General features: G+C 42.1%; 1 protein-coding gene and 1 pseudogene across 2 annotated transcripts in view; one reads left to right on the plus strand and one right to left on the minus strand.

The window, feature by feature from the left end:
• OIT3 (oncoprotein induced transcript 3) overlaps positions 1–14,348 on the plus strand; it is a 34,496-nt gene that overhangs the window by 18,264 nt on the left and 1,884 nt on the right. Inside the window, exons 6-8 of the mRNA XM_011991117.1 lie at positions 975–1,135; positions 12,554–12,969; positions 13,421–13,520. Of these exons, the coding sequence (XP_011846507.1) occupies positions 975–1,135; positions 12,554–12,969; positions 13,421–13,520 (677 nt within the window). The remainder of the gene's footprint in view (positions 1–974; positions 1,136–12,553; positions 12,970–13,420; positions 13,521–14,348) is intronic.
• Positions 5,648–6,573, minus strand: LOC105547488 (annotated as a pseudogene). The gene is made up of 2 exons (XR_001007231.1): positions 5,959–6,573; positions 5,648–5,904 (listed from the first exon to the last, which is right to left on the minus strand). The product of XR_001007231.1 is annotated as a nucleophosmin-like (transcript).

Here is a 14,348-nt window from a genome sequence, read left to right on the forward strand (position 1 = left end):
TTCAGCTCACTGCAACCTCCACCTCCTGGGTTCAAGCAATTCTCCTTCCTCAGCCTCCTGAGTAGCTGGGTTTACAGGCTTGTGCCACCATGCCTGGCTAATTTTTGTGTTTTTAGTAGAGGTGGGGTTTCACCATATTGGCCAGGCTGGTCTCGAACTCCTGACCTCAAGTGAGCCGCCCTCCTCAGCTTCCCAAAGTGCTGGGATTACAGGCATGAGCCACCGTGCCTGGCCTGGAAATCTAGTTCCTGATGTCCAGAATATTCATCCATTCATCTACCAAACATGTAAGGGGCACCTGTGTCTGATTTCTTTGCACCACTACACCATCGTTATGATGTGTCTTCACGTATTGGACACTGACAGAACTCAAGTATTCTTTTCAGGATATTTGCAGAGTCTAGAGAAGAACCTGGGAATGCTAAGGAAAAGCAATCTTTTTTATATTAAGCTAAAGTGATGAAATTTATAGTCAGAGTTTATGGTTTCCTGAGCAATGCAAGGACAATTTGGAAGCCTTTCCCAAGTGCGCTAACACTGTTTTTATTGTCTCTGTTTTAGTAGGCAGTAAATAATGGTAAAGTCACAGCAGTATCGTTATGTACCTTAGGCCTATATCAAAGCAGCACTTTTTCTGTATTGCCAATAAACTGTGTTTGTGCTGAAAGTTAATCTCTTAGGTGTTTCAGTTCACAGAGTTATGCTGGCTACACTTTGAAACCAATGTTTGGTGAATTGAAAGTCGAACCTGGTATTTCCTAATTCAGGGAACCATATATTTGAGTAACATTATTTCACCATAATCTTGGGAGTTAGGAATAGTGGTTTTATTCACCAACTTGTTTTCAGCCCCTCTGATTTCCTTGGGGATGGAACAAAAAGCTCAGGTTGTGTGAGGGTGAAATTATTTCTCCTAAAAGCCTTCCTCTCGATTCAGGTTTCCTGGCTCTAACAGTGGCCTCTTTTCTCTGCAGTCCCTGTGTTGTGCAAATCAAATGCCATTGAAGTGAGCATCCCCAGGGAGCTGGTTGGTGGCCTGGAGCTCTTCCTGACCAACACCTCCTGCCGAGGAGTATCCAACGGCACCCATGTCAACATCCTCTTCTCTCTCAAGACGTGTGGTACAGTGGTCGATGTAGGTTCCTCCTGGAGGGCACTCGGGGAATGGCCAAAAGCCGGTTATTTGGGAGGTGGTGGACAGAGGTATGCCATGTGGCTTGTGTCATAGATGAGATATTTACGCACAAAAGATTTGAGCTCAAAACATCTTATGTCATTCATTTAACCAACACGTTCTTGAGCATCTGCTGTGGTCCTGGCACTATGAAGAATTCTGCTATTCCTGTTTTCAAATACCCCATCTCTCCAGTATGCGCAGACATTTTCCTGAACGCATCAGTACCAGTGGTACTGGAAGGCTGGCTACATCCCCTCTGACAAACTATTTTATTTGAAGAAAGTAACTAATACAGATGATGGTTCATTTATGGTGGAGAGTTCAAGTATTGAACCAGGTTGAATGAAAAGGTTTATATTTTCATCCCAAAATCTGCACACAGCCCTGTACTGGAGAGTTAGACATGTATGAAGTCCTGCCTTTTAGGAACTTGCACAGCAAAATTGAGATGACGACACAGAAAATGTAAGGAAAGGATGAACAGTGAGACGGATGACAGGTCCTGTAGGAGTCCAGTCAAGGGACAAACACAGGAGCAGTCAAGACAAGTGGGACTTGGATCCAGGTGGAAGTGTGTGTGTGGTTTACACAGCAGAGAGCAAAAGAAAGGGCCTTTCAGATGGGAAACAAGTGAGCTAGTCTCTGAGAGGGGATATGCAGGCCTGTGCGGAGGCATGTGGAGAGTGCAGCCGGACTGGCCAGGAATTCCTATTGGAAAATGAAACCGGAAAAGTAGATGGGGCGGGCTGAGCTTCCAAAGGCCTGCCTTGTGTGCTAGGGTGAGCCGTCTGGATTTGATCCCACAGAAATGGGTTTAGGCAGGGACTGTGGTGATGAATGCCATGATCTGACGGCAGCTTGCAAGATGGATAGAGCAGAAGGGGCCTGCATGTGGATCAGCACGGAGGCCTTTGCGATCATTTGGTTAAATGAATATTTATTTATGACTCTAATTAAATGAAAATCAGAAAGCTGATTCGACTTGCAGTGAGACAAGTGGGGGATATCCAAGGAGCAGGTGGTCCCACTTGAGGCAAGTTATGTTGATCATATCGGTGGATAATCAAATGGACATGCCGCATGGTAGGTTGGCGCTATTCTCCCGTGTACAGCAGAGCAGAGGAATCTGGAGATAAAGAGCTGAAGACCATCCGGTGAATGCCACAGCCGAAATTCTGAGTGTGCAAGAGTTCACACAAGGTCATGCTGCCGCCGCATCACCAGGTCTAAAATTCCTGAAAGAAACATAACGGGCGGAAGCTGTCCTTTTCTAAAATACCAGAGCTTTGGATTCGCTGATTCTGCAGAGATCGGGTATTATGAGTTACTCTAAAGGAATGTGTGGGGCTGCCCAAGAAGTAGTGTGTAAAACTCTTTTTTTTTTTCTTTTTTTTTGAGATGGAGTTTTGCTCTTATTGCCCAGGCTGGCAATGGAACAATCTTGACTCACTGCAACCTCTCCCTCCTGGGTTCAAGCGATTCTTCTGCCTCAGCCTCCCAAGTAGCTGGGATTATAGGCACCTGCCACCACGCCGGGTTAATTTTTGTATTTTTGTTGAGACGAGATTTCACCATGTTGGTCAGGCTGGTCTTCAACTCCTCACCTCAGGTGATCCACCTGCCTCAGACCCCCAAAGTGCTGGGATTACAGGTGTAAGCCACTGCACCCAGCCTTTTTTTTTTTTTTTGGTATTATTTTCTTATTTATTAAAAAGTACACAACAAAGAGTTAGGCTGTATAATACCAATAGTTAGGATATAAAGCTATGTATAATAATGGGCTAATTAGGAGGTAGAGAGAAGTTCTAAATGCGAGCCATGTGAGTTTAAGTTACAGTTGATTCTTGTTATTCACAGTAGTTATGTTCTACCAAGATGCCACAAGCAATGAATTAGGTAATACGGAAGCTAATTTCTTTAGCAATTAAGCATTGCTCCTAGGGGAAACACTGGGTTAGGTTCCTGTAATCCTCTGGTTACAACATTTTTGTTAACCGATCAGTTAACAGTCTTGTTCTGTGTGTGTTTCCGTTTAAAGATACCTTATTTAACGTGCATTATAGATTCATTAACATTGCACTCATGGCCAGCAGCACTGCAACTCATATCTGGAGTTTATCAAACACCTATTTTCCCATTTTCCCTGTAAGGCTGTCACAGCCTTCTTGAGCTTGGGATCACTAGACAGCCCATCTGCACTGCATGTGTGGGTGCCTTTCAACAGCAACATTGCTCACAAAACACAAACATGCAAACCATGCCGTTCTGTAGATCACAAAAAGGATCCTGGTTTACAGTATGAGAGCTAAAAGAAGAAGGCAGTGGTGCCTTGTTGGACCTCAGCTGGGAATGTGCCACTGTGCACATTCTGGGAATAACCTCAGAAGCATAGTGAGTACTGATTTTGGGGTTATAAATAAATATTAGCTGCTAGATGAATTCACACATACTAAATGCACGAATAATGGGCATCAACTGTACATGGTAAACCTGGGGGGACTTCATAGAAGAGATGAGTTTGAGTGAGGCATTGAAGGATGGGTAAATGAAGATGGGAATGATGGATGAGGAGAGATGTCAGCCACTAATGAGTTCTAGTCTCATCATCACACTCGTCCCTTCCTGACCACAGATCATTTCTTTTTTTTTTTTTTTTGAGAAGGAGTTTCACTCTGTTGCCCAGGCTGGAGTCCAGTGGCGCAATCTCAGCTCATCACAACCTCTACCTCCCAGGTTCAAGCAATTCACCTGCCTCAGCTTCCCAAGTAGCTGGGACTATAGGTGTGTGCCACCACGCTCAGCTAATTTTTATATTTTTAGTAGAGACAAGGTTCCACCATGTTGATCAGGCTGGCCTTGAGCTCCTGACCTCATGATCCACCCGCCTCAGCCTCCTGAAGTGCTGGGATTACAGGCATGAACCACCGTGCCCAGCCGACCACAGATCATTTCTTACTCTTGTATACCATAGTCTTTGAAGCTGAGTTTTATTTTTATTTTTATTTTAAGCTCAGGGGTACATGTGCAGCATGTGCAGGTTTGTTACATAGGTAAATGTGTGTCATGGGGGTTGGTTATACAAATTATTTCATCACCCAGGTATTAAGCCTACTGCCTGTTAGTTATATTTCCTGCTTCTCTCCCTCCTCCTGCCTTCCACTCTCTGATAGGCCCCAGTGTGTGCTGTTCCCCACTATGTGTCAGTGTGTTCTCATCATTTAGCTCCCACTTATAAGTGAGAACATATGGTATTTGGTTTTCTGTTCCTGTGTTAGTTGGCTAAGGATAATGGCCTTCAGCTCCATCCACGTCCCTGCAAAGGACATGATCTCATTCTTTTTTTATGGCTACAAGTATTCCTTGGTGTATATGTACCACATTTTCTTTATCCAGCCTATCATTGATGGGCATTTAGGTGGATTCCATGTCTTTGCTATTGTGAATAGTGCTGCAGTAAACATACACGTGAATTGCATGTGTCTTTATAATAGGACGATTTATAATCTTTTGGGTATATACCCAGTAACGGCATTGCTGGGTCAAAGGGTAGGTCTGTCTTTGGGTCTTTGAGGAATCACCACACGGTCTTCCACAATGGTTGAACTAATTTACACTCCCAACAACAGTGTAAAAACATTCCTTTTTCTCCACAACATTACCAGCATGTTATTTCTTGACTTTTACTAATAGCCATTCTGACTGGTGTCAGATGATACCTCATAGTGGTTTTGATTTGCATTTCTGTGATAATCAGTGATGTTGAGCTTTTTTTTCATATGTTTGTTGGCCACATGTATGTCTTCTTTTGAGAAGTGTCTGCTCATGTCCTTTTCCACTTTTTAATGTTTTTTTCCTTATAAATTTAAGTTTCTTGTAGATGCTGGATATTAGACCTTCATCAGAGAAAAAAAAATTTTCTCCCATTCTGTAGGTTGTCTGTTCTCTCTGATGATAGCTTCTTTTGCTGTGCAGAAGCTGTTTAATTTAATTAGATCCCATTTGTCAATGTTTGCTTTTATTGCAATTGCTTTTGACATCTTCATCATGAAATCTTTGCTTGTGCCTATGTCTCAAATGGTACTGCCTCGGTTGTCTTCCAGGATTTTTATAGTTTTGGGTTTTACATTTAAGTTTTTTTTTTTTTTTTTTTTTTACTTTATGAAAATACTGAGTTTTATTTTATGTGTATCTTTTTCTCTCTCCACGATTTCCATGTCCAACCACTGCTACTACTATGTCCTATCATAACATTCCACACATGCTTAAACCCAAGTAAAGGGTAGAGTTCCATCTTTGAAAACTAAACAGGTATTTTGGACAACACATTCTTGGCAATGGAACCTGGACAACATTTATCAAACATAGTAGGGAAAGTTCTCACTCTGCATTACAAAAAGGATAGCCAGATATCAACTGTTACAGAAACGAAATAAGATGGAAAATTTTTAACAAATTGTTTAAACTATTTTTTTAAAGAGACTTCCTCCATTGCCAGAGATCTTGAATAGCCTCCTGGTCAGTCATCTGGAAGCAATTCTTCACATAATTGATGAACTTGGCTTCCACTTTGGGAAGAGAATCACGTTTTTCTATACTTGCTTGCATTTTTGTTGTAATGTCTTTTACAGAACTAGGTCCTTTTGGTGTTTTAGGAGTTTTTCTGTTTTTTTGAAGGGTTCTTGTCCTTTTGATCTTGGTGTTGATGATGGTTTTGAGTCTTTTCCATTCTGATTTAAGTTTTGTGCATTTTTGGCTGGAGTATCTTGTATAGATTTCTTCACTTTTTCTTCAGCTTCCTCATCATCTTCATCATCATCTTCATCAGCAGCAAGTTTTACTTTTTTCTGTGGAACCTTGCTACTACCTCCAGGGGCAGACTGCTTTCCAGATATACTTAAGAGTTTCACATCCTCCTCCTCTTCATCTTCTGACTCTGCATCTTCCTCCACAGTTACGCAGTACTGTCCACTAATATGCAGTGGACCTGAACCACACTTCAACCTTAAGACCACTGGTGGTGTTATTTCAAAGCCCCCAAGGGAAATGGTTGGCTGTGCAGACATTTGCAAAGTTGCCAGTGTTACTTTAATTTGACTGCCTTTGTAATTCATTGCCTCTGCTTCAACAATGTGCAATTCATCCTTTGCACCAGCCCCTAAACTGACCGTTCTTAAAGATAACTGGTGCTCATTTTCATCATTATCCACCTTAAAGTGATAATCTTTGTCAGCCTTTAGTTCACAACCAAAAAGATAGTTCTGGGGCCTCAGGGGGCTCATGTCCATGTCCATCGAATCTTCCATTGGGTGGCGGCACACACTTAGGTGGGAGAGAAGGCGGACGGAGATAAACAACCACTGCTCAAGAGAACAGCCGCACAGGACGGAATCACACCAGGGTACACTTAAGTTTTTAACCCATCTTGAGTTAATTTTCCTATATGGTGTAAGGAAGGGGTCCAGTTTCAATTTTCTGCGTATGACTAGCCATGTATCCCAGCACTGTTTCCTCATTGCTTGTTTTGGTCAGATTTGTTGAAGATCAGATAGTTGTAGGTGTGCAGTCTTATTTCTGGGTTCTCTTTTCTGTTCCATTGATCTGTGTCTGTTCTTGTACCAATACCTTGCTGTTTTGGTTACTGTAGCCCTATAGCATAATTTGAAGTTGGGTAGCATGATGCCTCTAGCTTTGTTATTTGCTTAGGATTGCCTTGGCTATTCAGGCTCTTTTTTGGTTCAATATGAATTTTAAAATAGATTTTTTCTGCAAAGAATATCAGTGGTAGTTTAATGGAAAAGCATTGAATCTATAAATTGCTTTGAGCAGTATGGTCATTTTAATAATATTGATTCTTCCTATGTATTTCCATTTGTTTGTGTCATCTCTGATTTCTTTAAGCAGTGGTTTATAGTTCTCCTTTTAGAGATCTTTCACTTCCCTTGTTAGCTGTTTTCCTAGGTATTCTTTTCCTGGCAATTGCAAATGGGAGTTCATTTGTTATTTGGCTCTCAGTTTGACTGTCGATGGTGTATAACAATGCTGGTATTTCTGCACATTGATTTTGTATTCTGAAACTTTGCTGAAGTTGTTGATCAGCTTAAGAAGCTTTTGGGCTGAGATGATAGGGTTTTCTAGATATAGAATCATGTCATCTGCAAACAGGGATAGTTTGACTCCTCTCTTACTATTTGAATGCCCTTTATTTCTCTCTCTTGCCTGATTGCTCTGGCAACTTCCAACACTATGTTGAATAGGAGTGGTGAGAGAGTACATCTTTGTCTTGTGCTTGTTTTGAAGGGGAATGCTTCCAGCTTTTGCCCATTCAGTATGATGTTGGCTGTGGGTTTGTCATACATGGCTTTTATTATTTTGAAGTATATTCCTTCAATACCTAGTTTATTGAGAGTTTTTAACATGAAAGGATGCCAAAATTTATTGAAATCCTTTTCTATATCTGTTGAGATAATCATATGGTTTTTGTCTTTAGTTTTATTTATGTAATGTATCACATTTATTGATTTGCATATGTTGAACCAACCTTGCATCCTGGGGATGAAGCCTACTTATTGTGGTGAATAAGATTTTTGATGTACTGCTGGATTCAGTTTGCCAGTATTTTGCTGAGGATTTTTGCATCAATGTTCATCAAGGATATTGGTCTGAGGTTTTCTTTTTTTGTTGTGTCTCTGCCAGATTTTGGTTCAGGATGATGCTTGCCTCATAGAACAACTTAAGGAAGAGTCTCTCCCTTTCAATTTTTTGAAATGGTTGCAGTAGGAATGGTACCAGCTCTTCTTTGTACAGGGGCTAGAATTCAGCTGTGAATCTGTCTGGTCCTGGGCTTTTTTTTTTTTTTTTTTTTGGTTGTAGGCTATTACTGCCTCATTTTCAGGGCCTCATTATTGGTCTCTTCAGGGATTCAACTTCATCCTGGTTCAGTCTTGAGAGGATGTATGTGTCCAGGAATTTATCCATTTCTTCTAGGTTTTCTAGTGTATATGCATAGAGGCATTTATAATATTCTCTGATCGTTGTTTGTATTTCTGTGGGGTCAGTGGTAATATCCCCTTATCATTTCTGATTGTGCTTATTTGATTCTTCTCTCTTTTCTTCCTTGTCTAGCTAGTGGTCTATCTATTTTATTAACTTTTTTGGAAAAACCAGCTCCTAGATTTGTTGATCTTTTGAATGGTTTTTTTGTGTCTTTATCTCTTCCAATTCACCTCTAAGTTTGGTTATTTCTTGTCTTCTGTTAGCTATGGGGTTTGTTTCCTCTTGGTTCTCTAGTTCTTTTAGTTGTGATGTTGGGTTGTTAACTTGAAATCTTTATAGCTTTTAATGTGGGCATTTAGTGCTATAAATTTCTCTCTTAACACTGCCTAACCTGTGTCCCTGAGATTCTGGTATGTTATATCTTTGTTCTCATTAGTTTCAAAGAACTTCTTGATTTCTGCCTTAATTTCATTATTTACCCAAAAGTCATTCAGAAGCAGGTTATTACATTTCCATGTAATTGTATGGTTTGGAGTGAATTTCTTAGTCTTGAGTTCTAATTTGATTGTGCTGTGGTCTGAGAGACTGTTATGATTTCAGTTCTTTTGCATTTGCTGAGGAGTGTTTTACTTCCGATTACGGGTCAATTTTAGAGTAAGTACCATGTAGTGATGAGAAGAATGTATATTCTGTTGTTTTAGGGTGAAGACTTCTATAGATAATTATCAAGTCCAACTGATTGAGAGTTGAGTTCAGGTCCTAAATATCTTTGTTAATTTCTGTCTTGATGGTCTAATATTGTCAGTGGGGTGTTGAAGTCTCCCACTATTATTGTGTGGGAATCTAAGTCTCTTTGAAGGCTTCTAAGAACTTGCTTTATGAATCTGGTTGCTCCTGTGTTGGGTGCATATATATTTACCATAGTTACCTCTTCTTGTTGAATTGAACCCTTTATCATTATGTGATGCCTTTCTTTGTCTTTTTTGATCTTTGCTAATTTAAAGTCTGTTTTGTTGGAAACTAGGATTGCAACTCTTGCTTTTTCCTGTTTTCCATTTGCTTGATAAATTTTCCTCAGTCCCTTTACTTTGAGCCTATGTGTGTCTTTGCATGTGAGATGGATCTCTTGAAGACAGCATATCAATGGGTCTTAGCTCTGTATCCAGTTTGCCACTCTGTGTCTTTTAATTGGGGCATTTAATCCATTTACATTTAAGGTTAGTATTATTATGTGTGGATTTGATCCTGTCATTGTGTACTTCAGTATGTTTTTATAGTGGCTGGTAGTGGTTTTACCTTTGCATATTTAGTGTTTCCTTAGGAGCTCTAGTAAGGCAGGTGTGGTGGTAACAAATTCCCTCAGCATTTGCTTCTCTGAAAAGGATCTTATTTATTCTTCACTTATGAAGCTTAGTTTGGCTGGATATGAAATTTTGGGCTGAAAATTCTTTTTCTTTTCTTTTCTTTTCTTCCTTCCTCTCTCTCTCTCTCTTTCTTTCTTTCCTTTTTTCTTTCTTTTGACAGAGTCTTGCTTTGTCTTCCAGGCTGGAGTGCAGTGGTATGATCTCAGCACACTGCAACCTCTGTCTCCCAGGTTCAAGCGATTCTCCTGCCTCAGCCTCCTGAGTAGTTGGGACTACACGCATGCCTGGCTAATTTTTATATTTTTAGTAGAGATGCAGTTTTATCATGTTGGCCAGGCTGGTGTCAAACTCCTGACCTCAAGTGATCTGCCTGCCTCAGCCTCCCAAAGTGCTGGAATTACAGGTGTGAGCCACTGTGCCTGGCCATTTAAAATTCTTTGCTTTAAGAATGTTGAATATTGGCCCCCAGTCTCTCCTGGCCTGTAGGGTTTCTGCTGAAGGGTCCACTGTTAGTCTGATGGGCTTCCCTTGTAGGTGACTTAGCCTTTCTCCCTGGCTGCCCTTAACATGTTTTCTTTCATTTCAACTTTGGAGAATCTGAAGATTTTGTGTCTCAGGGATAATCTTCTTGTGGAGTATCTTCCTGGGGTTCTCTGCATTTCCTGAATTTGAATGTTGGCCTGTCTAGCAAGGTTGGGGAAGCGCTCATAGATATCTTGAAATATGTTTTCCAAATTGGTTTTATTCTCCCAGCTCTTTCAGGTACTCGAATCAGTCATATATTCAGTCTCTTTACATAATCCCATATTTCTTGGAGGTTTTGTTCATTCCTTTTTATTACTTTTTCTCTATTCTTGTCTGCCTGTCTTATTTCAGAAAGATAGTCTTCAAGCTCTGAGATTCTTTCCTCTGCTTGATCCATTCTGCTATTAATACTTGCAATTGCATTATGAAATTCTTGTGGTTTTTTTTAGCTCTATCAGGTTGGTTATGCTCTTCTCTATCTTGGCTATTTTCTTTTCTTTTCTTTTCTTTTTTTTTTTTTTTTTTTTGAGATGGAGTCTCGCTCTGTCATCCAGGCTAGAGTGCAGTGGCATAATCTCGGCTCTCTGCAAGCTCCGCCTCCCAGGTTCATGCCATTCTCCTGCCTCAGCCTCCCCAGCAGCTGGGACTATAGGCACACACCACCACGCCCAGCTAATTTTTGTATTTTTAGTAGAGATGGGGTTTCACCGTGTTAATCAGGATGGTCTCAATCTCCTGACCTTGTGATCCACCTGCCTCGGCCTCCCAAAGTGCTGGGATTACAGGCATGAGACACCACACCTGGCCTATCTTGGCTATTTTCTTTGTCAGTTTCTATAATGTTTCATCATGATTTTTAGCTTCCTTGCATTGAGTTAGAACATGCTCCTTTAGCTCAGCGAAGTTCGTTTTTATCCACATTCTGAGGTCCACTTCTATTATTTCAGCCGCGTCAGCTGCAGCCCCATTCCAAACCCTTGCTGGAGTGGTGATGTAGTCATTTGGGGGAGAGAGGGCACTCTAGCTTTTTGAGTTTTCCCTGTGTTCTTGCACTGATTCTTTCTCATCTTTGAGGGCTTATCTACCTTCAGTCTTTGATGTTGCTGATCTTTGGATGAGGTTTGGGGGGTTTTGTTCTCCCACTTTTTTTTTTGAAATGGACCCTCACTCTTGTCACCCAGGCTAGAGTGCAGTGGTGCAATCTCGACTCACTGCAACCTTTGCCTCCTGCATTCAAGCGATTCTTCTGCCTCAGCCTCTTGAGTAGCTGGAATTACAGGCCCATGCCATGACACTTGGCTAATTTTTGTGTATTTTTAGTAGAGATGGGGTTTCACCATGTTGGCTACTGGTTTCGAACTCCTGACTTCAGGTGATCCACCTGACTGGGACTCCCAAAGTGCTGGGATTACAGGTGTACTGATTTGGCCTTTTTCCCCCCCCTTTTAACAGTCTGGCCACCTTTCTGTAGGGTTGCTGTGGTTAGTTGGGCATCTGCTCCAGTCCCTAGTCACCTCAGATTTTCCAGTACCTGGAGGTATCACCAGTGAAGACTGTGAAACAGCAAAGATAGCAGCCTGCCCCTTCCAATGGGAGCTCCATCCCTGCACAGTACAGACCTGTTGCCAGTCTTAACATACCTGTAGATGGTGGTTGGAAACCCCGGTTGGGAGGTCTCACTCAGCCAGGAAGAAAAGGATTGGGGACCTGCTTAAAGAAGCAGTCTAGCCCTGCTTTCATAGAGCAACTGAAGTGTGCTGAGGTACCATTTCCATCACCCCCCAGTCAGGTTGAGCTCTCCAAAGCCTGGAGGCTGAAACAGCTAAGTTGCTGAAACAGCAAAGATGGTGGCCTGCCCCTTCCTCTGGGAGCTCCATCCCAGTGGGTACAGACCTGTTGCTTACCTGAACACACCTTTAGGAGGTGACTGGTACCCCATTTGGGAGATCTCACCCAGCCAGGAGGAAAAGGATCGAGGACCTGCTTAAAGAAGCCGTGTGGCCATGCTTTCCTAGAGCAGCTATGCCATCCTGGGGTACTGCATCCACTTCTAGACAGTTTGGACTCCCTGCAGGCTAAAATGGCTGAGTTGTCCAAACAGTTGTCCAAACAGCCTACCCCTCCCCCTTGGCACTCCATCACAGGTAGAAATCAAAACTCTGTCTGCTGGAGAATATGGGCAGAGCCAGTAGGAGGCCCCAGTTGGGAGGTCCCCCCCAGAGATAAGGAGCAGAACAGGGTCCCACTTAAAGAAGCAGTCTGGCTGTGTTTTGGTAGAGCTAAGACTCTTAACAGTCAGGATGGCGTGATAAAAAGAGGAGGGCAGTGGGAAAAAACAAAACAAAACAAAACTCAGCCTTAGGCAACCAAATCTCTAATGTGTTTTGAGTTAGATAGACGCTGGTAGAATGTTAAGGTGAGAGGGGAGGATAAAAAAAACTCTGTAGAAATAAACAGACAATCTCTTTCCTCTCCTCACCCTCACCTGGCTCAGGTGGTGAATGACAAGATTGTGGCCAGCAACCTCGTGACAGGTCTACCCAAGCAGACCCCAGGGAGCAGCGGGGACTTCATCATCCGAACCAGCAAGCTGCTGATCCCAGTGACCTGCGAGTTTCCATGCCTGTACACCATTTCTGAAGGATACGTTCCCAACCTTAGAAACTCCCCACTAGAAATCATGAGCCGAAATCATGGGATCTTCCCATTCACTCTGGAGATCTTCAAGGACAATGAGTTTGAGGAACCTTACCGGGAAGCTCTGCCTACCCTCAAGCTTCGTGACTCCCTCTACTTTGGCATTGAGCCCCTGGTGCACGTGAGCGGCTTGGAAAGCTTGGTGGAGAGCTGCTTCGCCACCCCCACCTCCAAGATCGACGAGGTCCTGAAATACTACCTCATCCGGGATGGGTAATGCTGCTGCGGGAATGGTCTCATCACCCCTAGTTCGCATCCAGCCTCTAAGTTCACAGCACACCCAGTTATTTACTAAAACTGCATGGCACGACTGTCAGCTCTTTATTAGTTCAGGAACCACTTACTGACATTTTGAAGGTAAAACTAGTGAGAGGAGAGTCAAAAATGGCTCCTAGGCTGGGCACAGTGGCTCATGACACAAACTGGTGTCCAGTTTGTGAGTACGGCGAATGATAAATGGGACAGACGCTATTAGTGAAAAAGGCTAGGTCTGAAGAGGCCTTCACAGGGAAAACTTTAATTTTTCTTTCATTCCCAAAAAGCTTGAGTACACTCCAGCCTCCTCCACCCCTTTGGCTCTCCTTGGGCCAAAATGTTGGGCTAGATTGTTTTTCCACCTCTGTTGAAGCAATCAAGTCTTATGTGCTATCTGCCCTACTTTCAGCTGCGTTTCAGATGACTCGGTAAAGCAGTACACATCCCGGGATCACCTAGCAAAGCACTTCCAGGTCCCTGTCTTCAAGTTTGTGGGCAAAGACCACAAGGTGAGTTGAATATCTTTAATTTATAACCCCTGAACCTGAGCCTTTTTTTTTTTTTTTTTTTGGTGTCCCAATATATTGACATTCTAACAGCCCACTGTGAGGATCTGCATGGGCTCAAGAAAAAATACAGAGAAACTGGCCATTGAGAAGCTTAACCCTTTCATGCATGTCACACCCCACTGCCTGCCAAAATCACTGTGCTGTTCAAAGAAAATATTATAGGATCATAATTTAATTTAAAATCTTTGCGGGCAGTTATGGTTGAAAAGTCGGTGTGGTGATTGGTCAAATGGCAAGGGATATGGACAGGAAATTCACAGAAAAGACAAATAGTGAAATGTTCACTGAAAAATAGTACTTAAGTGCTGATGAAAACAATTATAAGACACCATTTTATACATATTAAATTTATGAAAATTATAAAATACAACACTTACAAGGTTACAGGGAGAAGTATACAGCGACAGTATAAATTGGTACATTTTCTGGAACATTGTCTGATAATATGTAATAATAATCATAAAATCATCATATTCTTTTATCTAAAAATTCCAATTCTGACAGTTTCTTAAAAACAAAACAAAACAGAGGCAGGTGGATTGCTTGAGGCCAGGAGTTTGAGACCAGCTTGGGCAACATAGCAAGACCTCTTCTCTACAAAAAATTTTAAAATTAGTTGGGCATAGTGGCACACATCTGTAGTCCTAGCTTACTCAGGCGGCTGAGGCAGGTCACTTGAGCCCAGGAGTTCAAGGTTACAGTGAGCTATGATCAGGCCATTGCACTCCAGCCTGGGTGAGAGAATGAGACCCTGTCCCTAAAAACAAA

This window comes from Mandrillus leucophaeus, unplaced genomic scaffold (genome assembly GCF_000951045.1).
Source record: "Mandrillus leucophaeus isolate KB7577 unplaced genomic scaffold, Mleu.le_1.0 Scaffold39, whole genome shotgun sequence".
In the NCBI taxonomy this organism is placed as follows: domain Eukaryota; kingdom Metazoa; phylum Chordata; class Mammalia; order Primates; family Cercopithecidae; genus Mandrillus; species Mandrillus leucophaeus.